Genomic DNA, 22,900 nt, shown 5'->3' with positions numbered 1-22,900 from the left:
TAGATTATTTTTCCAAATAATTTTGGGTAATTTCTGTTGGTCCTTTCATCATGAAATTTACACAGAGGATGTAGAACCATAAGTACTTTCAAATTTGGTCAAAAACTGAAAAATGACAAAAATGGAAATATGTGGTTTTGTTCAGTTTTGTGTATGTGTATGTATGTGTATATATATATATATATAAAATGGTCATTTATTTATTTATTTATTTATTTTAAATTAAATACATATGTGTAAACATGGTGATTTTGTTCCATAATAAATATCTGTTATATAATAGACAAAAATGTAGAAAATTTGACATTGCAGTCATTCACATTCAAAAAATTAAGTGAGTTATCAGTATTGTCTGTTGAAAAAGTAAGAAGTGCGTGTGTGTGTGTGCGTGTGTGTGCGTGTGTGCGCGTGTCAAAATATGATATAGTTCTCTATAAGCCTCTTTTATGTAAATACACTTTCAGTGCAGTTACACCTCCCAAAATGTCAGGTGGTATGACTGTCCAACCATATGCGCAGATTACATAAACTACTAAAATTGGCAATTTAGTCACATAATATTTTAAGTAAAACAAAGTTTGAAGCTTTTAAAATCGTGTGTTGCAAAGTGAGGCACCTTTAGGAGTATTAAATGCATTGAAAACCGTTTGTGTGTTAGTTTTGATTTCCTCAGATGTCACACATGTTTTTTTAGAATCTGTTGGCAGAGCACGGCGTCATAAAGAAGACTCAGAGTGACCCTCATGGTTCAGTACTAAGGGCAGTAGCCTTTTCACGAGTATTGAAAGAGAGTCGTCTTTGAGTCATTGGTTAAGCTGATGAGCTGATGAGGTTTACAGAGTCAGTAGGTTCGACCACAGAAAACCACAAAATGTGTCATTATATATATATATATATATATATATATATATATATATGTATATAGTGTGTGTGTGTGTGTAATAAACTGTACTAAAACAACCATAAAATATAATGTGCGGTACAAAAATAAGTAAGTAAAATTGCATAAATGTTATGCAAGTGACAATGCAGTGGTGCATGTCACATCCAGAGGATAAACAGAGTGACTATACACTGTAAACCATAACATATGAGAATAGTTGTATATGCATGAGAGTATACACAAAGGGGCAGTGCAATATCAATACGTATGGACATATAAACAAAGGGGCAGTGCAATATCAATACGTATGGACATATAAACAAAGGGGCAGTGCAATATCAATACGTATGGACATATAAACAAAGGGGCAGTGCAATATCAATACGTATGGACATATAAACAAAGGGGCAGTGCAATATCAATACGTATGGACATATAAACAAAGGGGCAGTGCAATATGCAAAAAAAAATCTTATTTTTATTCAAATTTTCTTGTTTTTGAACCGGTTATCATGAGTGCTTTTGTTTTCAAGCCTTTATAAAAATCAATGAATTGCCAAATATCACTGAATTAGTCAATGATCAGTATAACCAGTATTGACGGCCCTCAGTGAAGTCCAGTGGGGGTGGGAAGGGAGAGTGAAGTTGAGAGAGTTTATGTGTAGGTGTGAAGTGAATTCAGTGAGAGAGGCTCACTAAGGGGATGAATAGCCTTCACAGGGACTCCCTTTTGGAAACAATGGCCCTCCACTAAACAGGCCTGACGTGTGGCCGTCCCTTGACACCTCCTGGAACAATAGCCTGTTTTCATAAACAAACCACTAACAGACACAGCTCCGTCATAATCACCGCACTGTACCCTTCGGCCTGCGGCGGCCCAACAATAGGATATTCACACTCATAAACAAATCATAATCATACCCAACAGCAACAGACAGGAGTCACACCCTTTTTCGCTTGCTGTGAAAGCACAGCTGAATGTGCTGCTGAGGAAGGGCAGAGCGTTCAGGAGCGTCTGAAAGTGGCAGAGAAGAGAAAAGACTTCACTCTGTAGAAACCGTCCACAGCTGCTCCTCATCAGCGCGCTGGAAAACTGGAGCTGCAAACCAGCTGCAATTAGGGCCCAGTCTGCTCTCCGTCTGCCGCTCTCTCCCATTGTCTGACTCTCTCTGTCTCTCTCTCTCTCTCTCTCTCTCTCTCTCTCGCTCTCTCTCTCGCTCTCGCTCTCTCTCTCTCGCTCTCTCTCTCTCTCTCACTCTCTGTCTCTCTCTCTCACTCGCTGTCTCTCTCTCTCTCTCTCTCTCTCACTCTCTGTCTCTCTCTCTCGCGCTCTCTCTCTCTCTCTCTCGCTCTCTCTCTCGCTCTCTCTCTCTCTCTCACTCTCACTCTCTGTCTCTCTCTCTCTCTCTCTCTCTCTCTCTCTCTCTCTCACTCTCTGTCTCTCTCTCTCGCTCTCTCTCTCTCTCGCTCTCTCTCTCGCTCTCTCTCTCTCTCTCGCTCTCTCTCTCTCTCACTCTCTGTCTCTCTCTCTCACTCTCTCTCTCTCTCTCTCTCTCTGTCTCTCTCTCTCTCTGTGTCTCTGTGTCTCTGTGTCTCTGTGCCTGTCTCCCTCCCTTTGTATGATTTTCTCTCTCTCTCTCTGTGTCTCTGCCTGACTCGCTGACATCTGTCTTTCTTTCTCTCACCCTGTCTTTGTCTGACCTGTTATCTTTTCTCTCTGTCTCTTTTTTTTTTTGTCACTCTCTCAGTCTGTCTGGCTCTGTCTCTCTATCAGACTCTCTCTCTCTCTCTCTCTTTCTCACACTCGCTCTCCTCTCTCTCTCTCTCTCACACACACACACACTCACTCTCTCTCTCTCTCTCTCTCTCTCACACACACACACACACACACTCTCTCTCTCTCTCTCTCTCTCTCTCTCTCTCTCTCTCTCTCTCTCTCTCTCTCTCTCTGTTACCTAAACATGTCAGAGGGAGGTCTTTCCTCTTGGCTGCTGCTTTCGGAGGACAAGCGTCTCCATTCAGAGTGCTGCAGTGAGCGATGCAGCATCTGTGTATGTTTACTGTACGACACTTGGACGGAGCGTGTTTGGCGCTGGGCGTGCTGTGCCCCGCCCGCCTGCCCGCCTGCCTCGAGCACTGGGCTTTCTCTGAGACCCACCCTAATCAGCAGCACAAGGGGCCTTTTGATTCCTCAAGCCCAGGCTGTCTGGGGGGGCTGTCCAGCAGAGCAGAGCCGATCCAGGAGCAGCCTTGTGATGCTGTAATGAATCAGAGTTAGTTGATGGCTGGCAGAAGAACTTTAGATTTCATCACAGAAACATTTCCAAAATCTAGTGCATAGCCTTCCCTGAAGAGTTGAGGCTGTTACTCCAGCAAAGCGGGACAAACTCACTGTTAATACCCTTCAATTTGGAAAATACGTTGGATGAGCAGGTGTCTACAAACTTTTGGACATCATGGTTTGTCGTAACTTGCAGACCTCTTCAAAACCACTCTTGGGTTTTTATGTGTGGTGGTGGATCATGAACTGCTCACCCAAGCAGATGTGTTTGAACCACTCTTGTGGTTCATGCACCTAGGAAAAAAGGTGATGAGGTTACTAGTAGAAGGAGATACGTGTATTTAGATAAACCTTTAATGAATTAGTTTTAATGGATTTGAAAACATTTAGTTACTAATTTCGTTTTACTCAATAATCTGATCATAATCAGACTTCTGCAGTTATCTGTTAATTCAAATGGTTTGAGCTGAGATCTGAGTAAATCCGATAAAGAGAGCTGGATTTTAGCTTGGTAATCGGGTTCTCAGTGCTCTTACTCGGATTTCTTTCCGATTTCTCAGTATGTGCTAAAACAGACGGCGGTACCAGAAATAAGCGAGCCGTGATGCTGCGAGACACAGCGAAACACTTTCGGAGCAACGCTGAAACCACTGACAACACGCTTGATGAAATGAAGGATTTAAATATTCTTCATCTTCTAGATGATGCACGTTCATATTTTCAGGTAAAGTGGTGCAGTGTTGTACATTACAGTAATGCCACGTCGTCTTCTGTGAGTTCATTGGCCGGTTGAAAAGCAGAAATCCGATTACTGATCCGAGTCTGACTCGTGTAGACATGGACTTTCCACGTTATCTGTTTACTCAAGTGCATGTAAACTCGTTAATCAGATAACTGACAAAATCTGCTTTTCTGCAGTTGTCAGATTATGAGGTGCGCCTCAATCCACTCGGTGATAGCTTCGGCGCTGCTTTATGATTGGTCACATCTTTTGCTTTAGAGGTTTATTATTTTATTTAGAAAACGAGCATCTGAAAAAAGGGACTGCAGTTCTATAAGCTGCTCAGTACATAGTACTCCGGTTGTTTTGTACGTAGCTCTGTTATTTCATTAAAATTGCAATACATTTACTCGAGTTTACTGAGTTTGAGCTGCGCTGCAGAATGATGTGGTGAAAAGCAGTTTATTTGAAGAGCCGTCATCCTCCAGACTACAGACGATCCTGTATTAAGCAGACGCTCTTGGTATGGTTTGAATTAGTTCAGCCAGTCTATAAAGGTCAGCTGTATTACTGAGCCTTTGTTAAGAGAGATAAGATGACTTGCAGTTGGCCCAGTAGAGACGATGCTGTCCACTAAGGAACACCATGTGCTTCTGAGACCAGCGCAGGTATCTCACTCATATGGCCACCTTCCAGCTTTTCTGGCTCAGCGGAAAAACCTAAATAATAACCAGAAACCCTGGAGTCCGTGGGAGCACTTTTACTGACAGCGCATTCTCAAGAAATTGCTCAATTTAGGGATCTGCTGCTGTATTTTGGGAAAGAGAGAAGAAATGAAGAGCTGTGGCACTTCTGAACTTTTGGGGGCCTTAAGCAAAACCAAACAGCTTCCACTTACCAGCAGCAGATTCATTTGACCCTTCCTGATGGGATATAATAGCATACAGTAGCTAATGATATGTGACGTTTCTCTGGAAAGAACTTTGGCTTTGACAGGCTGGATTAAGCACTTTCAACTCATCTTTTAATCCATTTTACAAAGCTGTAAAAGTTGTATGCTTATTCAGCATTAATGTAAGCGCATATTTAATAATGAGATACTGAGTAACTTTAACTGAGTAAGTCTTTCCGTATTAAACTATTCTACCTCTCATTTTAGTAGTTGAGACGATAAAATGTTCATTTCTGAGCTCCGTAGCTGTTTCTTCTCTTTAAATGATGCACACACAAGTGGGTTAATAGCTCCCCCTACTGGAGAACCTTGAGATTGTTAAATGCGCAGCGTTGCGAAGGTGATGCAATTTGAAATTCAGCAACAGGTGTCTTTTGTAAACCATGAAGTACTATAGTTTAATCATTTTACAACTCATTCGAAGCACTGGGCCACTTAAGCTATAGAGAAATGCTGAGAAGTTTGTATGTCACGCTGTTGGAACCTCCCCACAGCAGAGACAATGACAAAATTGCTCTACAGAAGCCTAACAGCTTATTAGTGGCCTGTAATAATCTGTTTATACAGCGCAGGGGTAAAAATATGACTTAACACGACTTTTTCAATCTCATTCAGCAGTTATTTAGTTATTTTTAAATAAAATTAAGCCTGTCTAGTTCTCTTTCAGTCTTCCCAGTGCAGTAATAATCACCTGTAACCTCTTATTCTCCAGGGTATATTTTGGGGTTTGTCCATCTGAATTTACACGACCAAATCGTAAGGCAAATTATTCAGTAACTGCATGAAAGTGTAAATTATTTATTGTATTTATTTATTTAATTTTGTGAGAAAGGGGATTCCTTTCCCAGGATGCATCAGTGAAGTACTCCCATTACAGTTTGCGAGAAGTAATGGGTCATCTGTAACGGATTATTAAATATGTCCAAATTCAGAAGCAACATTTCTGAAACCGCTTTATGGCCCAGGGTATATTTTGGTTTGTCCATCTGAATTTTCGTGACCAAATCGTAAAGCAAATAGAATTTACAACCATCTGTCACTGCGTTTGCACACTGTGGAAATAGACCTCTGCATTTAACCCGTCCGTGCAGTGAAACACCCACATACATGCACACTAGTGAACACACACACTAGGGGGCAGTGAGCACACTTGCCCGGAGCAGTGGGCAGCCCTATCCACGGCGCCCGGGGAGCAATTGGGGGTTAGGCGTCTTGCTCAAGGGCACTTCAGTCATGGACTGTTAGCCAAGGGGATCAAACCGGCGACCTTCCGGTCACTGGGCAGGTTCCCTGACCTCCAGCCCACGACTGCCCACAAAATTATTTAAGTAACTGCATGAAATAAATGTAAATTTTCTTCTTGTTTTTTTTTTTTTTTTTTTTGTAAAATCTCCCCTCAGATAAACAGAACGTGTGTTTTATGATCTACACATATCACTATATGCTTACAATTTAGTGCTGAAAGCCAAAAATCTCAGACGCTAAAATGACATCACCGTCTATTAGACTGGAGAGAAGAGTTACAGCCTCATAAGACGCCCAGCTTCTGAATGGAGCTTATGAAATATGAAAGCTATGAAGAAAATGACAAAGTGCATTTTGGAACCACTGGTGGCCGATTACATCATCCAAGGCCTACTGCCTTAAAAAAATTGCCAAGGCCTACTGTCTTAAAAAAGAGGGTCCTTCAAGTGTTCTTTAGTAAAGAAAATGGTTCTATATTGATCCATGAACACCTGAAGAACCCTTTGTGTGATTAAAGGGTTCTTTGCACTCTGAAAGCGTTCTTGATGGATTGATGGAGAATGTGCTGTGGATGGTTCTGTGTAGAACCCCTTTTGAAAAGTGTCCTATATAGCAGCAAAAATGGCACCAATATTGTTCCTAGACAAAGAACCCTTTTGGTCCTGTGTAAAACCCTTTGTGCCAAGCGTTTACTGCACGCCTGAGATTCTCAGTGTCACGCCCCGGGGGCAAGACTTCCCAGCATTCCGTCTGGCACCAACAACCACGCCACGTTCAAAATCACTTAAATCCCCTTTTCTTCCCCGTTCTGATGCTCGGTCTGCACTTCAGCAAGTTCTTGACCACCTCTACATGCCTAAATGCACTGAGTTGCAGCCGTGTGATTGGCTGATTAGCTGTTTGTGTTAACAGTTGTACCTAATAAAGTGGCCGGTGAGTGATTTTTTGTAAAGCAACATGTTTGAGAACTCTCAATAAGTTATGCTCATATTTTTGGAATAATTGCTCTGTCTAACTGGAAGCCTTGGGTTAAAATCGTGGCGCGCTGCCTTTTCGTTGTTGCTATCTGTAGATTTTAGCTTGGTGAGGAATTTGTATGAGCATCTTTGCTTAACGGACGGAGTAACAGCTGCATGAATCTGATCGGAGCACGTCAAACCAAAGGTTACAGTTTTAAAAGTATTTAAAAATGATTTTCTTTCAATGGTCTGTGAATGTTTTTCTGAGAAAATGCGTCAGATCATAGTGACGTCTGGACAAGATCTGCCGCCGAAGTAAACAGCTGTGTTTACTCAGTCGCTCGCCCCATCACTTGAGCCAATAATTGAATGGAAATGACCTTAAGATAATATCCGGGATCCCCTAAAAGAAAACGGCGAGGCCGAATTCACGGAGGCATCTTCTAATGAGTATCAGAAAGAGCAGCATTTCATCCATTAGCAAAGAACCTACGTGAATGAGAGTTGGACAGCATTCTCATCTTGGCGTCCTTTGCCAGAGGACCCCGCCGCCAAGGGGCCTTAGGCAATTGCTTGCTTCACTTCTATGATGGAAAAGAGGCTGAGTGAGGCTGACAGATTGAAGCAAAATGAGACAGAGAGCACTTCAGCAAGGACTGGCGATAAAAGGCAAGCAGAGGGGAGATCTAAAAAACATGTTTACTCCTGGCAGTCTGGCTTAGAGCTCTAATGTTTCATTGCTGGCAGAGGTCCTGTGGAGAACAGAGAGCGGGAGAGAAAGACAGAGGGCTGCCTCTCTTTCCAGCTTTCATAAAAGAGCGCTGGTTTTAGTGGCTGCCACATCACAGCCTCCTCCTGCCTCAGACCGATGCCCTCCTCACTGTCTGCCCACTAAACCCCAACGTAACGTCTAACCTTACTCCTTCAACTCAATCAAAATAGCCTTGAAATTTAATGTCTGAATAATGCATCTGGAAGTCTGAGGAGCTCTTAATCATGGAAATCCCCAGAGGCACCAAACGTGCAATATAACTTTGAGTCATTCGCATCATCATCATCATCATCTGAATCCATTAACGTACCACAACAACGGTGAAGTAAGTTGCGTGATACCTTGACTCGAAGTCGCCTTTAACACTTTAATGAGGAGTTCCACCAACGTTCACAGTGGTGGTGATAGGAACCAAACGTCTGAAGAGTCGACTGCCTCTGAAAGCTCCCTCACAGAAAGTTGTTATATAACATCATTTCAGATACGCTGTCTGATATCTGAGACGTTATGGTGGAGAGGCACATGCAGGGTGTTGTAAGGCAAATTAGTCCCCAAAGAAAAGTTTGTTTTTATCTCATTTAGCACCAGTTTACCATCATTAACATTACATATAAACAGAGATGAGAACAAAATAACTAAGTTGCAAGTAGCAAGTAAGTCTCAAGTCTTGACGCTCAAGGCCTGAGTCAAGTCCCGAGTCAGGGAAGCAATTTCAAGTCGTGTCCCAAGTGAGAAGTCCTAAATGTTGAGTCATAAACAAGCCCGTATGCATTCTTCAGCTACAGTAAGGCTGTAACATTGAATAATGGTAACAGCACTATAACCTTTTAAATACACACACACACACACACACACATATATATATATATATATATATATATATATATATATATATAATTTTTTTTTTTTTTTTTTTTTTTTTTTCCCTTTCCAACTAAAATACAAAGCCTAGTGTATACAAGACTAGTGCCACCACACATGAAAAGAATTTGAAAAGTACTACTTTGTACTAACTTAAACAAAAAAAAATGTTTTTAGGAACACTGGGCACAGAAGATGAAGCCAGCTCAGTACTAAACTAGTTCTGGCAAATAAACAACAATTTTGACGACAACAGAAACCAAAATGACCGAGCTGAACAAAGTTTCCCAAAAAGATTCAACAAATTCTCAATCCAGCAACAATGTCTCCATACAGATGTCACTTGCTTTGCGAATGTGTGTGTTATCGCAGTGCATCCAACAATAAAGGCAGCAGCTTCTTGTATACAGTGATAGGAAACAGGGTCACATACAGAAAGCTCCACATGCAGATTGATTTTACTGACCAGCATAGACATGCATGCTCAGCAGCTGCTCTGGGGGCAGATTTAGGGGAGAAATATGAACATTCAGAAAGGCCTCCTGTTTACAGCATTTAACACCGTCTTAACCAGAATGACTTACAGAGGTGGTCCACTTAGAGAACATATCTTACCTAGTACAAACTGGTTGGAGTCCAAAATACCCTTGAGCTGAAGAACTGTCAGAAAGAAAGATACCCCCCAAAAAATAACAAGACTCTTCAGTGCATGCTAGATGTGGGGCAGATTAACTCAGAGATGCTAATTACCGGCAGTCTACAGACACTATGTGCTGGTAGGAGTGGCCAGTTTAGCAAGTTAGGTACCACTTCACAATAAGAAAACCCTTCTGTTAAATGTTTATGAATGATTTAGAATGAGTTATTAACCTATTAACAGTCCAGGCTTTTTACATACTAATGTTTATTATTCAGTAGCTACAGGGACTTCATTGCAAACTAATGGTGCTGTTCTTAGTTTATAGAAGTGTGCAATAATGCTCACAGCTTGTTAAGGGTTTAGTTAGGTCATAAACACCTTAAAAATCATTAATAAGCAGTTGTAACACATACATAAAGGAGGCAGCAGTGTTGCTTCAAATAGTGAGCCCACATTCATCTATGGTGAAAGCTCAGACCTTGCTGGTTCCAAATCATCCTTAAACCTGCCAGCTTCATCACATATTCACATTCATCAGATAGACCAGCTCACTGTTGCCTGGCGACCTGTCCAGGGTCATCCGCCTGATGACAGCTGGGATAGGCTCCAGCCCCACACCTCAACCCAGAAGGATAAGCGGTTTAGACGATGTGTGTAATTTGATGAACAATAAATGACTTTGATCAAAATCTTTTAACCTTTGATCCAAATCAGTCTAAATTCTTTCATGTACACAAAGTGTCTGAAAAAGTTCCTTGAAATGACCACATTTAGCTCCCTAAAGAACCTCTCAGTGGATGGTCCTGGACGTTTTTGTGAATGTGCGGAGAACCTTTTTAAAGTTTAAAGAACCTCCACATATAAGGTTCTGTACCAATGAACTGTAGAACCCCCCAGAACTGTAGTGGAAGAACCATTTAAGAACCTTTTATTAGATTTAGTGTAGAAGAGTAGAGCTTTGTTTTCCAAACCCTATCGGAGCACATCTGTCCGAGCAAGAAAACGACGATGGAAAACCAATACAGTTCCCATTTTCATCTCTATCAGGTTAAACCCAGGGGCACCATCTGAGGAAAATCGATGCTAGCGATGTGTAATTATATAAAAATATTACAATGGGTTGCCAATGGAAACGTCAGCGCAGAAGTGTTGTCTTTTGTTCTGCTCGATATTTCTTTCATTCTTTCTCCCTCATTCTCTGACACAGCGTTGCTTTATGAGCTTTATGGGTTTCCTCCTGCCTTTTTTCCCTGAGTCAAAACGTCTCAGCTGTGATCTCTCAGATAAAAATAGCAAACGAGGTTCTAATGTGCTTTTGTGTCCCTCAGCATTTGTCTGGGAAAGCCTGTGTTGTGGGAACTTCCAGCAGAGCAGAGGTAAATAAAATGCTTTAATGAGGATGACAAATGGCCTCTGGTTTGAAAAGGACTGAAGTGAGATCTTCCATCCATACGCTCTTAAAATAAAAGTCTGTAAACGGTTCTTGGCTTGGGTGCATGGTTCTAAGAAAATGTTTGTAGCAAAGCAGCAAAAGCTACATGAGTGCTGAAAGCACCCCCTTGTGGTGGATGCTCAGGCTGCTAAATGTGAGCGAGTGAGTTATAAGCCAGGCTTGCATCAAACATTGAAGTTGTACAGAATTTTTACATTATGTGTAGATTTTATAAACTTCAAGGTCTTCTGGGCACCTGAGTGGTACAATCATCTAGTGTTGACCTAATTTTCAAGGTCTCTGGGTGTGTAGAATGACCTTCCTTCCACTCCCCTGCTATACAGTGCGATCACTGTTGGTACAAACGATGTCCTGTACTGTTCCGCACTACAGCAGAGTGAAATAAGCCTGTTGCTAAGGTTGCTCTGCTGAATGACCAGTAGGTCATGCATGGGGTGTGATGTTTTGTCCAGGGCAGCAATGAGTTGATTAAGGGACCATTAGTGCCAGTTCAATTAGATGCTGTGAAGCTTTATATGTCTCAAAGGAAGCGTATGCTAGCTCTCACCCTCCAGCCTAATAGCATAGCATGATAGAGAGAGCTAGGTAGCTAAGTGAAATTGTGCCTGACCATCTCTTTGTGCAGGCCCCCTAGTGGTCATTTCAGGGTCAGTGCAGGGTGGACATTGACTTGATTATTAGAGTACTTGAAAAAGCACTCTATTGTTCTCTCTCATACTTCTTATTCTTCTTCCACACTTTTCTGCGATTAATACAGCCCGAACTGCTTAACGTACAGACTCCGTTCAAACTGTGTTTCGAAGGTCTTGGCGCTGTGACTTCTACTATTTATTTTTGGAGTCGATCGGATTGGTAGTTTTTAATAAAATGAAGTATAAAAATGAAATACCTCCCATAAGAATGAATGACGGAATGTTCAGAACTTCGACGATGACACAACAGGCCACTCAGTCTCACAGACACAGCCGATCACGCAAGGAATCTGCTTTAAAATCCTTAAACTTTCACCTAGAAGCTCCATTTCAATTTTAAATGGTAGAGGAACTCGTCCTTTCTGAAACCTCAAAATATCTCATCGTTTGAGCATTTGTTTGGCACTAGGCACAGAAAACTGCCCCATTCACTCCAATGTAAATTTCTCAAAACCAGAATCTGCTTATTTCAAGATTTTCTCTGTGTTTAACTCAACATAACTCAGACATTTTTTAATCCTCAAGGGGTCTTATCTCACACCATCTATCCGGTTAAGCGATAGAGTGAACATTTCCAGAGTTATGACTGTTTGTTCAGAGGGTGCAAATCGGACTCAAACAAGGCTTCTCCACTAAGAGCTGTATAATAACAGAGTGACAGTTCATTTGAATGACCCACCCCCCACACATACATCTCTCCCAATCTCTCTCTCACACACACACACACACACACACACACAGACACCCCACACATACACACAAACACACACACACACCTAAGAAGGTATTTGCCTACACAGAAACACACACAAACACACACACTTGCAGCTCTTTTCAAGCACTCTTGCAGTTCCTTCAGAAAATGCACATCTAGTTTTTTGAACAATGGTGAAATAAAATAGAAATAAAATAGAAATTTCTCTCTAACTCTGTAATGACATAAACTAGGACACTGTTGTCTCTCAGTGTGTGAAATATTGTGACATTGTGACTTATGTTGAGCAGCTAGTGAGCAATGAGGGGTGAAGATGACCATGCCGCAATTAAACAAACAAATGCAGCTTTCTTCATATTATACAATCCTGTACAAGTAACACAATAAACAAACAGCATTTAAAACAAAAGAAGTACTACTACAAATGTTGACTTGCTCGCCTACAAAGACGAAAGGTCAGTTCTGGCTTGTAAATTAATCGTTTCCAATTAAATACACCAATCAAGCAGTACATTGTGACCTCTGTGTTCTGTGAGGGTCCATGGGGGTCCTGACCACCGAAGAACAGGGTAAAAGTGGGTAACAGAGTATCAGAGAAACAGATGGACTACAGTCTGTAACTGTAGAACTACAAAGTGCAGCTACACAGTAAGTGGAGCTGATATGATGGACAATGAGCGCAGAAACAAGGAGGTGGTCATGATGTTGATACGCTGATCGGCTTATATTCCTAAACCATTGTATAGTGTGAACACTAGGAGACCTCAAAAAGAGATGCGCCTCTTTCTTTAGGGAACCAAAAGTGGCTCTTCTGTGGCATCGCTCCAAAGAACCTTATTTAGCACCTTTATTTTTAAAACTGTAGGCCATCATTGACGTGGAGGTCATCGCAGGTTTTACTGCGCTCCTCAGACGCTATTTGTCTTGCATTCTGGGGTGATGTAAGGTTCTTGTCCCACTATAATGGAGGCACATCACACGCACTCTTGGCTCTGCTCAGCTCGTTGGAGTTGCATCAGCTTCTCCTGCAGCCCAGCTGTGTAAGACTCAGACAGGCTATGATGCAAGACCAGGGCTGAGGTCTGGGACCACTAACTGCATGGTCAGGCAGTGATGGGCTGGTGACTGCTTTCCGTGAACCCAGAGCCATGTGATTATCTACTGATCATTTTGAGAGAAGCTTGTGCAGACGGACTCCCAGAGCCACAGAGTTATGTGAGGGTCAGGTTTTGGCTTAGTAAGGCAAACTCATAATCCAGCAGTACCAGTAGTAAATAAATTAACTTCTCGATAGTCTTCTTAGTCTGAGGTTTGGTCACTGAAGAGAACTGTTTTGAAGTTGTTTGCATATGTTTGTGTTAAGGCTGTCGACGCATTTTCCAGTGACACTTTATTTTGAGTGGACCTTTTTAGATTAAACAAAACCTTAATAGACTCAGTAACATGTCAAACATATACAAGAGATAAGATTAGGTTAAGGTTATGGTTAGGATTAGGGCCGTGGTTGAGATTAGGATTAGATTTTGAGTTGAGGTTAAGGTTAAGGTTGGGATTAAGCCCAGAGTTAGGATTAAGATTAAATTTTGGGTTGAGGTTAAGGTTATGATTAGGGCCAGGGTTGGGATTAGGATTAGATTTTGGGTTGTGGTCAAAGTTAAGGTTAGGATTGGGGCCAGGGCTACGATCAGGATTAAATTTTGGGTTGAGGTTAAGTTTAGGATTAGGGCCAGGGTTGGGATAAGGATTCAATTTTGGGTTGAGGTTAAGGTTAGGATTAGGGCCAGGGTTGGGAATAGGATTAAATTTTGGGTTGCGGTTAAGGTTAGGATTGGGGCCAGGGTTAGGATCAGGATTAAATTTTGGGTTACGGTTACGATTAGGGCCAGGGCTGGGATTAGGATTAGCTTTTGGGTTGAGGTTAAGGCTATGGTTAGGATTGGGGCCAGGGTTAGGAGTAGGATCAGATTTTAGGTTGTGGTTAAAGTTAAGGTTGGGATTAGGATTAGATTTTGGGTTGTGGTTAAAGTTAAGGTTAGGATTGGGGCCAGGGTTGAGATTAGGATTAGATTTTGGGTAGTGGTTAAAGTTAAGGTTAGGATTAGGGCCAGGGATAGGATTAGGATCAGATTTTGGGTTGTGGTTAAAGTTAAGGTTAGGACTAGTGCCAGGGTGAGGGTTAGGATTAGATTTTGGTTTGAGGTTAAGGTCAGGGTTAGGATAAGTGCCAGGGTCAGGGCCAGGGTTAGGTGGTGGGTAAGGTTGATAAGGTTAGGTTTTGTGTAATGGAAGTAACATATTAACAAAACATCTACTTAATGTAAGTAACGTATCAACAGGACGTCTACAAGATATTTACTTCAGTGTATTCAGATGCTGCAGTAGGGCTACTTCACTGATATGTTGTTGATGTGTTACTGGTAATCTGTTAAGAGTTATTAATAATCTACAAAGGACCACTCCAAATAAACGTTACCCATTTTCCTAGTTTGTCCCTTCAAACCAATGTAGCGCAGGCTGAAACCCAGCCGCAGCTGGGATCTGAGATTGTAGATTAGACACTATTAGACACTCTCATTCTTTTAAATGACTTTTAAAGTGATGATTTAAGCACCTTCAGCAGACACGGCTGCTCTCAGTGATGAAAATCGCATTTACGCTGTGGAACCAGGCATTCACGCAGTGAACATAGTGTCATTGCGTTATTGAAAGTAATAAATACAACGTGGCGAAGCTTGCTTTAAACGCTCATGTAGCTATGCACCAAATATTTTGGGGGGGGGTCTAATTTGAGCATATAAGACGTGTGATTAATCATGATTAACTACACACAATAATGATGTATTGTGATAAATACTTTACATAATTTCTACATCATGTATACGTATAAGCTACACTCTTTCTGAATAGAAAATATGACCAATAAAGAGTTCAATCTCTTCCTTTTTTCAGATGGTCATCATATATGGGAGATGGAAGCCAAGGTTGACAAGGATGCCTTTAAACCAGTAAGTCATTCACTTGAACTTTAATTTTACATTTTGTTGCTGCAAGAACAACACGTCCTGTCTTAATAGAAAGGAAGAAATGTCAGTTTTTGTCTATAATACAGTAGTGAGACTTTATTCCAAGTCATTTTCAGTTCCGTTCTATTGGTCATTTAAAGTGAAATGTTCACGCAATGTAAAGGGCAGCTGGAATGGTGTCCAAAACTACAACACAATACAAAAAAGAAAACAATAAAATGTTATTTATATGTTATGATATACACATGCATTAAACACCTGAAAACAGTTGTCAGTCCATAATTGAATGGATGCATTGCTGACAAATAGAGCCTAAGCATCAGTCAGTAATGGGATTCAACCTGTAGACCAGCCACTACATACAATGCTACATTACACTGTTGGAAATAAAGGTTCTCTGTAGGTATATTTTTTATTCGTCAAGATACAAGCAATGTAAATGTTTCCTTAAAGGTTCTGCAGTGGTTTTAAGGTCTGATTGTGGAGCTTAAATCAGTTTTTCCAGGTGAAAAGTTGATATTTGTTCCTTTTCATAACCGAATATTTTAAAACAGAGCAGTAGAGTAAAAGCCTGGAGGCGAGGCAGGGTGTGTGGAGTCAGTCCAGCTTAGAACAGATCATCTCAGTGGATTATGGTTCAGTTATGTTCCCTGACTAAAGGTGCTGAGATGGACCCTTTAGGGTCCTACACCAGTGACAGTTTAGTACCTTCATTTCTGAGAGTGCATATACAAATGCTACCTTATAAGCATGTACACACTAGGGCTGCGCAATGTGTCATTTGTTAAAGGAAAACACAATTTGTACAATTTTCCACGTTCTTTAGAAGTTAAATGAAGATGAGTTTGGTGTCCAAGTTCAGTTTCTTTAGTGTGGCCTTGGATCTATGAGGCTAATGTTACTAACACACACTAGAAGTCAATAGTCACCCAAATCTGTTCTGTGAATACATCCACACAACTGCTCCCAACCTGCTGAGACTTCATCCAGATCCTCTTGAATGTTACGCAGACTTGTAGACGTGATTTAGGACACAGCCCGACTATAAACTATAAACATGAACAAAACTTCACTGAAGGTTTGAACACAGCAGGCAGATGAATTAGATCACAGGCTTTGTGGCAAATTCTGACTGCCTCACAGGCTCCATACACATGTCCAGAGATTCTTTGTTGTTTATACTTATAAACATATGTGTCCAATTTAAGATTAGAGCTATAAACGTGACAGTTATACACTCACTGGCCACTTTATTAGGTACAGTTTATAAAAAGTTGTAAAAGGCTGGACCCCCTTTTGCCTTCAGAACTGCCTTAATTCTTCATGGCACACTTTCAACAAGGTGTTGGAAACGTTCCTCAGAGATTCTGGTTGGTTATTTGAGTTCCTGCTGCCTTTCTATCATCTGGAACCAGTCTGCCCATTCTCCTCTGACCTCTCACATCAACAAGGCATTTTCATCCACACAACTGACCGCTCACTGGATGTTTCCTCTTTTTTGGACCGTTCTCTGTAAACCCTAGAGATGGTTGTGCGTGAAAATCCCAGCAGATCAGCAGTTTCTGAAATACTCAGACCAGCCCGTCTGGCACCAACAACCACGCCACGTTCAAAGCCCCTTAAATCCCCTTTCTTCCCCGTTCTGATGCTCGGTCTGCACTTCAGCAAGTTGTCTTGACCACCTCTACATGCCTAAATACATTGAGTTGCAGCCGTGTGATTGGATGATTAGCTATTTGTGTAAACAAGCAACTGGAATACTACCTAATAAAGTGGCCAGTGCGCGTAGGTGAACACATCATCTACAGAGACATACGTCTGGACATTTGAATACACAATCACGGTTTATTTTTGCTGGATTTAACAAATTAGGGGAAAAAAAAAAAACATAAAATGTGCCAAAAAGTTTTTGACAGAAGACGATGACTGTCGTCCTGCTGATGATCGTCCTGCTGCTCTCTCAGTGACTGACTCAGACTCTCAAAGCTTAAAGACCACAGTTCACACTTTGGGATTAGACTGTGTCTGTCTGTGTGTATGTGGGTGTGTCTGTCTGTCTGTGTGTGAGTTGGTACACCTGCTCCCCATACACACACACTCACTCACTCACACACACACACACACACACACACACACACACGCACACGCACACAAACACACAGATACACTACCTACTAAAATATGTCTGTCTGCGTCTGCCTGCAGGCCCTGAACTCTGGTCTGTTGGAACAGGCCCATTCTAAACACGGACAGTACCTAGCCAGTGTTCTCCTAAGCAACATGGAATTTGCTTGAATGAAATGCTGGTCTTTTGTCTCCGTCTGGGAATGTGACAGAATGGACCTGCAGGATGAGCTCGGATCTTTTAATCCTGAGCTTGTTTAAATCTGAGCCACGCTTCCCGTCATTTACAAAACACACTCTCTTTAATTTTAACACTCTCGCGATTTAATCATGTTGAAATTTTGAAAATTGCTGGAATTCCCCTTTTAGCATGTTGAAGTGAGCAACAATCCCTCAAAATGTCTGTGTATCCCTCAAAAAGTGCTTCGCTGTAGAGAAATTGACCATCTATTTCTTTAGAGTGGAGGTGATAGGAACCAGAGGTCACAACACGAATACAACCATTTTATTGGCTGTCCGAAACCGCCAGTGAATCTACACGTTTTCTATGTAATGTGTGTGATGTGATAATGATACAGTAGAGGTGAATCTGAACAAATACATTTTCTTGGGTACTATTTTGCCTATTTTGCCACTTTGCCATGAATATACGGTACATTTGAAGAATATACGGTACATTTTAGGCCCAAATGCTGTTATGAAACCGCTGTGAAGTAGCTTCCAGAGACTTCAGACGTCTGGATCTTCTCACCACCACTGTGAACAATTCAGACTTGTTTTTTTTATGCATCATTGCACATCAGATCACTGTGATTGACTTTGCTTGCATCTAAATGATTGAATCATGCTGAAATTCTGTATATTTGGTGGAATTCCCCTTTAACAATAAAACTAAGGATCGTTAAAAGAATACATTGGCATGTTTTTGCCCCTTGCACAAGATGTAGTTCATTTGTTACAAGGCTGATGGAAACTTATTAGCATCATTGCAAACCGCCTCACATGTCTGCCTCATACAGCCCTGCATCAAATTGTTAAAGGGGAACTCCACTGATTTTCCTAAATTTCTCTATAATTCAAGCATTAAGAGGTAAACAAAGTAATTCAGAGAGGTGTAATGTAAAATGAGGCGTTCCAGAGAAATTTGCATGTCCATGCAACGAAACCAAACCAGTTAGACGCTCACAGTAAAACCCAAAAAATGAGGCTTTATTGTTTGGGGCTTTGGCAAAACTCAAGCCAATGAACAGGCTAGAGATCCAAATAGAAAAGACAAACATAATAAAACCAGGCAACCAGATCCAACGGGCAAATTCAAAAACAGTCAGAGAATCCAAGATGGGACAGAAATACAAAAGGGCAATCAGAAAAAAATGGTCAGTAGCTCTCACAACACCTCGCAAAGAACCTAATCTAAACGCCTGGGCTTTATATTAACTCTAACTAGACACATGACCAGAAGAACAAGTGAACCCCATTAGTATTCGGGTGAGGGTGGACAATGATTGGAGAGCTGTGGAGGGGTCGGCAGGCACGTGATCTCCCAGAGGAGTCCATGGATGCTTTGCATGACCATTCAAAATCATCAGGGCAGTGGTGGTGGGCACCAGACACAATACCTCTATAAGCTTCCAATGAAAGCTATTACATTTTGAATAGTAAATAAAATGTCTACGCTGATCAGGCTTGACATTCTGACCACCTCCTTGTTTCTATGCTCATTGTCCAGTTTATCAGCTCCACTTACTGTATAGCTGCACTCTGTAGTCCATCTGTTTCTCTGATACTCTGTTACCCTGTTCTTCAGTGGTCAGGACCACCATGGACCCCCACAGAGCAGGTACTATTTGGGTGGTGGGTCATTCTCAGCACTGCAGTGACACTGATGTTTGGTGGTGGTGTGTTAGTGTGTGTTGTGCTGGTCTGAGTGGATCAGACACAGCAGTGCTGCTGGAGTTTTTAAACACTGTGTCCACTCACTGTCCACTCTATTAGACACTCCTACCTTGTCAGTCCACCTTGTAGATGTAAAGTCAGAGACGACAGCTCATCTGCTGCTGCAGTTTGTGTTGGTCATCCTCTAGTCCTTCATCAGTGGTCACAGGACGCTGCCCACAGGACACTGCTGGCTGGATATTTTTGGTTGGTGGACTATTCTCAGTCCAGCAGTGCTGCTGTGCCTGATCCTCTCAGACCAGCACAACACACTCTAAAGCTGATAAAATGGACAATGAGCATAGAAACAAGGAGGTGGTCATAATGTTATGCCTGATAATGTGTGTTGTAGATGTGGGGACCCCCGGTTCCTATCACCTCCACTGTAAAGAAATGCAAGTATAAGTTTCTCTACAACGGACCATTTCACACCAAACCACTCGGAATGACTTTGTTTACATCTCAATTATACAGATGTAAACCCCCTTTTAAGTAAATGCCCTTTTAAGTAATCTCAAATAAACACCAAATATGTTTTGTTGACTACAAATGGTAAAAATGATATTTCTCCAAACTATCCCTTTAACGTTAGTCAACTGTTATATACATTTTCATGCTTACGTATAACAACCACTGGATTCCTAAGATAAGCGAATATTCTGAGTTATTGGCACAATAACTATATCATTGAACTGGCGAACGTCTGAAAGCCGGTCTTTGTCTAGCGCCTCGCGGTTCATAGCTTTATACGGCTTCCACGCCCAGTTTCAGCGCTCGCCGAGTGAATGGGGACCATCTGCTTGAATGGAGTATTAATGTGTTAAACATTTTTTTTACAAGGGTCTCTTTGATTCGTGCCCTTCCCTGCCCTGCTGTCTGCATTTATATATTTATGTAATATGAACCGCTTTCTAACTCGCCCTAAACCACATGCTTCCCTGTGTCTCATGAGTTGCCTTGCGCAGCGTGCCAGGCTCTTGCTCAGCTGCATTTCACTCGGTTGCCTCATTCACTTTCACCTCGGGATATTACTGTACTTATCCTTTGTGTCCATACGAGGTCAGTGAACTTAGTACTTAAAAGTGGAGAAGGGCAGAGTTTGAGAGAAAAGACTACGGCATAATTTGAGGGAGTTAATTGTAGAATCAGGACTATTGGAGGTAGAGAAGACAGGAGGCAACGCTGGACATGGGAAGAATAGGAATTTCAGTGTCATTACATTATAGGCTACTGGAGAGAATAGAGGCTGCTTGATGTGCCACACTGCGTTACATAACTGGGCTGTTTGATTCAGTGATTCATACTCTAGATTCCAAAAAACCAAGACATATAAAAGGATGCCTGGCAAAAACAAAGAGCCCAGTGTTAATTACATTAGAACTTAACAAGGGCGTTTGGAGAGCTCACACTCATGAAGTAAGCTTAATTGTGCCTTATTCTCCGGTCAGTAAAGTTCTATCTATCTCTCTCTCTCGCTCTCTCTCTCTTTCTCTCTCTCTCTCTCTCTCTCTCTCTCTATCTATCTATTTATCTATCTATCTATATATATATATATATATATATATATATATATATATATATATATATATATATATATATATATATATATATATAGAGAGAGAGAGAGAGAGAGAGAGAGAGAGATTCAAACAAATGGAGGATGGATGGATGGATGGATGGATGGATGGATGGATGGATGGATGGATGGACAGACACGTGCACAAACATATGGAGGAGTAGGCAGATGGATGAAAGGAAGGATGCATAAAACCAAAGGAGGGAGGATGGATGATATATATGTCTACAGTATCTATCTATCCATCCATTCATTCATCCATCCTCCCTCCATTGGTTTTATGCATCCTTCCATTCATCCATCTATCCATCCATTCATCCATCCTCCATTTGTTTTGTCCAACCTTCCATCCATCCATTATCTACCTACTCCTTCATTTGTTTGTGCATGTGTCTGTCCATCCATCCATCCATCCATCCATTTATCCATCCATATCTATCTGTCCATCCATCCATCCATCTTGTCAACTACTTCAGGTGGGATATTTTGGCACTGACGATTCCCGAATGACCGGAATCGCTCTGCTTGTTTAATGAAGTGATTCTGAGTGTTGATCCTGCATTTATTTGACATGTGAAGAACATGACCTCTCAAAATGCAGAGATTTGTGTTTAGTTTGCATCACAAATCATATTTTTGTAAATGTAAACACTAGAATAGAAATGTACTTACTACATCAGTCGTTTTATTGTTGAGCACACATGCACTGTAGCTCCTCTGGAGGCAGATTTAAACACATCTAAGGGGTCGTTGCCACATTCTCAGAGCGGATCGCCAGCAAGACACTTCGTTCTGTTCATTCTCTACACGGATACATATTTTACATATTTTGAAAACTTTTTGAATCATTTGTGAATAATATTTCAGTCTTCAGGTATTTTGACATGGTACGCTCCAGCCCTGTGAACACAGTGTGAACACCCCTATAATGTGATATATCACTTTAAAGTAACTCTTCTCAAACTTCAAAAGCTAAAAGTAGTGAAAAAGACACTGCTAGTAATATTAGCTGAGGTGGCAGATAAATAGTGTTCGTCTCCAGCACTAAACCACCACCAACATCCTTCATATATTGTGTTTGTTGTGTTTTGAATAATGATACGCTGGTCCACCAGTATGACCAGGCTGGCTGACCTGCTAAACCAGCACCAGACCAGCATAAACCAGCACAAACTAGCTTAGACCACCATGGACTGCCCGCTGGTTTATGGCATTTTCTGAGCAGAGTCTGTTTACATTAAAGATTTTAGAATTGCTGCCGTTAATGGTGTGAACCTCAAACGGCTTTTTGGTGCCTGGTTCTGGGTTTAATTTAACACAGTGATGGTAAAATGCTGAGTAAAGTACTGAGACACACTGAGTGGTACTTGGAATCGCATTGGCTGCGAATGTCAGCGCTAGTGCATGTACCTTAATTAAACAGTGGTCTTAAAAGAATTAGCATTAGGTAAAAAGGCTGAGAACACAGCCAGGTTGCTTTTAGCAACCGCGAGCTGTTCGCTTGGTCTTCCACAAAGTTCAGCTTCAGTAATGAAGTAAAACGCCTCCACCCTCCAGATGACCAGGATAGTGTGAGTCAGGCATTATATTCTTATTAGTAACATCTTTGCCCCATAATTCAGATGAATTTACTGCCACTGCCGTTTTTGTCAGAGCTTTTTTAGAGACTGTGATTGAGAGAAATCAGTGTCGTGGTTAACACCTCTGCCTTCGACACTGTGGTCTGGGGTTCAGTCCCCCACCAGGGCAAGCACCCTACACTATACCAATAAGAGTCCTTGGGCAAGACTCCTAACACCACCTTTGCCTGCCTGTGTAAACTGATCAAATTGTAAGTCGCTCTGGACAAGAGCTTCTGCCAAATGTAGTAAAGGCTAAGCTTAATTGGATTAGAATTCAATTCAATGTAAATTTTAGAATTTACACAGATATTAGTGGATATAGAAGGGGAAATGATACATCACTGTTGGTCCTCAAGTAAAAATTGGGTGCTTTTTTGGGTGCCTAGAAATGCAGGATAGACATTTCAGTCTTTAAAATATTGAAAGACGTAGTAAAAGCTATTGTT

The 22,900-nt window shown here is 41.4% G+C and overlaps 1 protein-coding gene across 1 annotated transcript in view; it reads left to right on the top strand.

The window, feature by feature from the left end:
• nfatc1 (nuclear factor of activated T cells 1) overlaps positions 1-22,900 on the top strand; it is a 92,242-nt gene that overhangs the window by 35,385 nt on the left and 33,957 nt on the right. Inside the window, exon 7 of the mRNA XM_017700612.2 lies at positions 15,124-15,179. Coding sequence (XP_017556101.2) covers positions 15,124-15,179 — 56 coding nt within the window. The remainder of the gene's footprint in view (positions 1-15,123; positions 15,180-22,900) is intronic.

Source organism: Pygocentrus nattereri, chromosome 1 (assembly GCF_015220715.1).
Source record: "Pygocentrus nattereri isolate fPygNat1 chromosome 1, fPygNat1.pri, whole genome shotgun sequence".
Classification (NCBI taxonomy): domain Eukaryota; kingdom Metazoa; phylum Chordata; class Actinopteri; order Characiformes; family Serrasalmidae; genus Pygocentrus; species Pygocentrus nattereri.
This window is presented reverse-complemented; position numbering and strand designations above follow the sequence as displayed.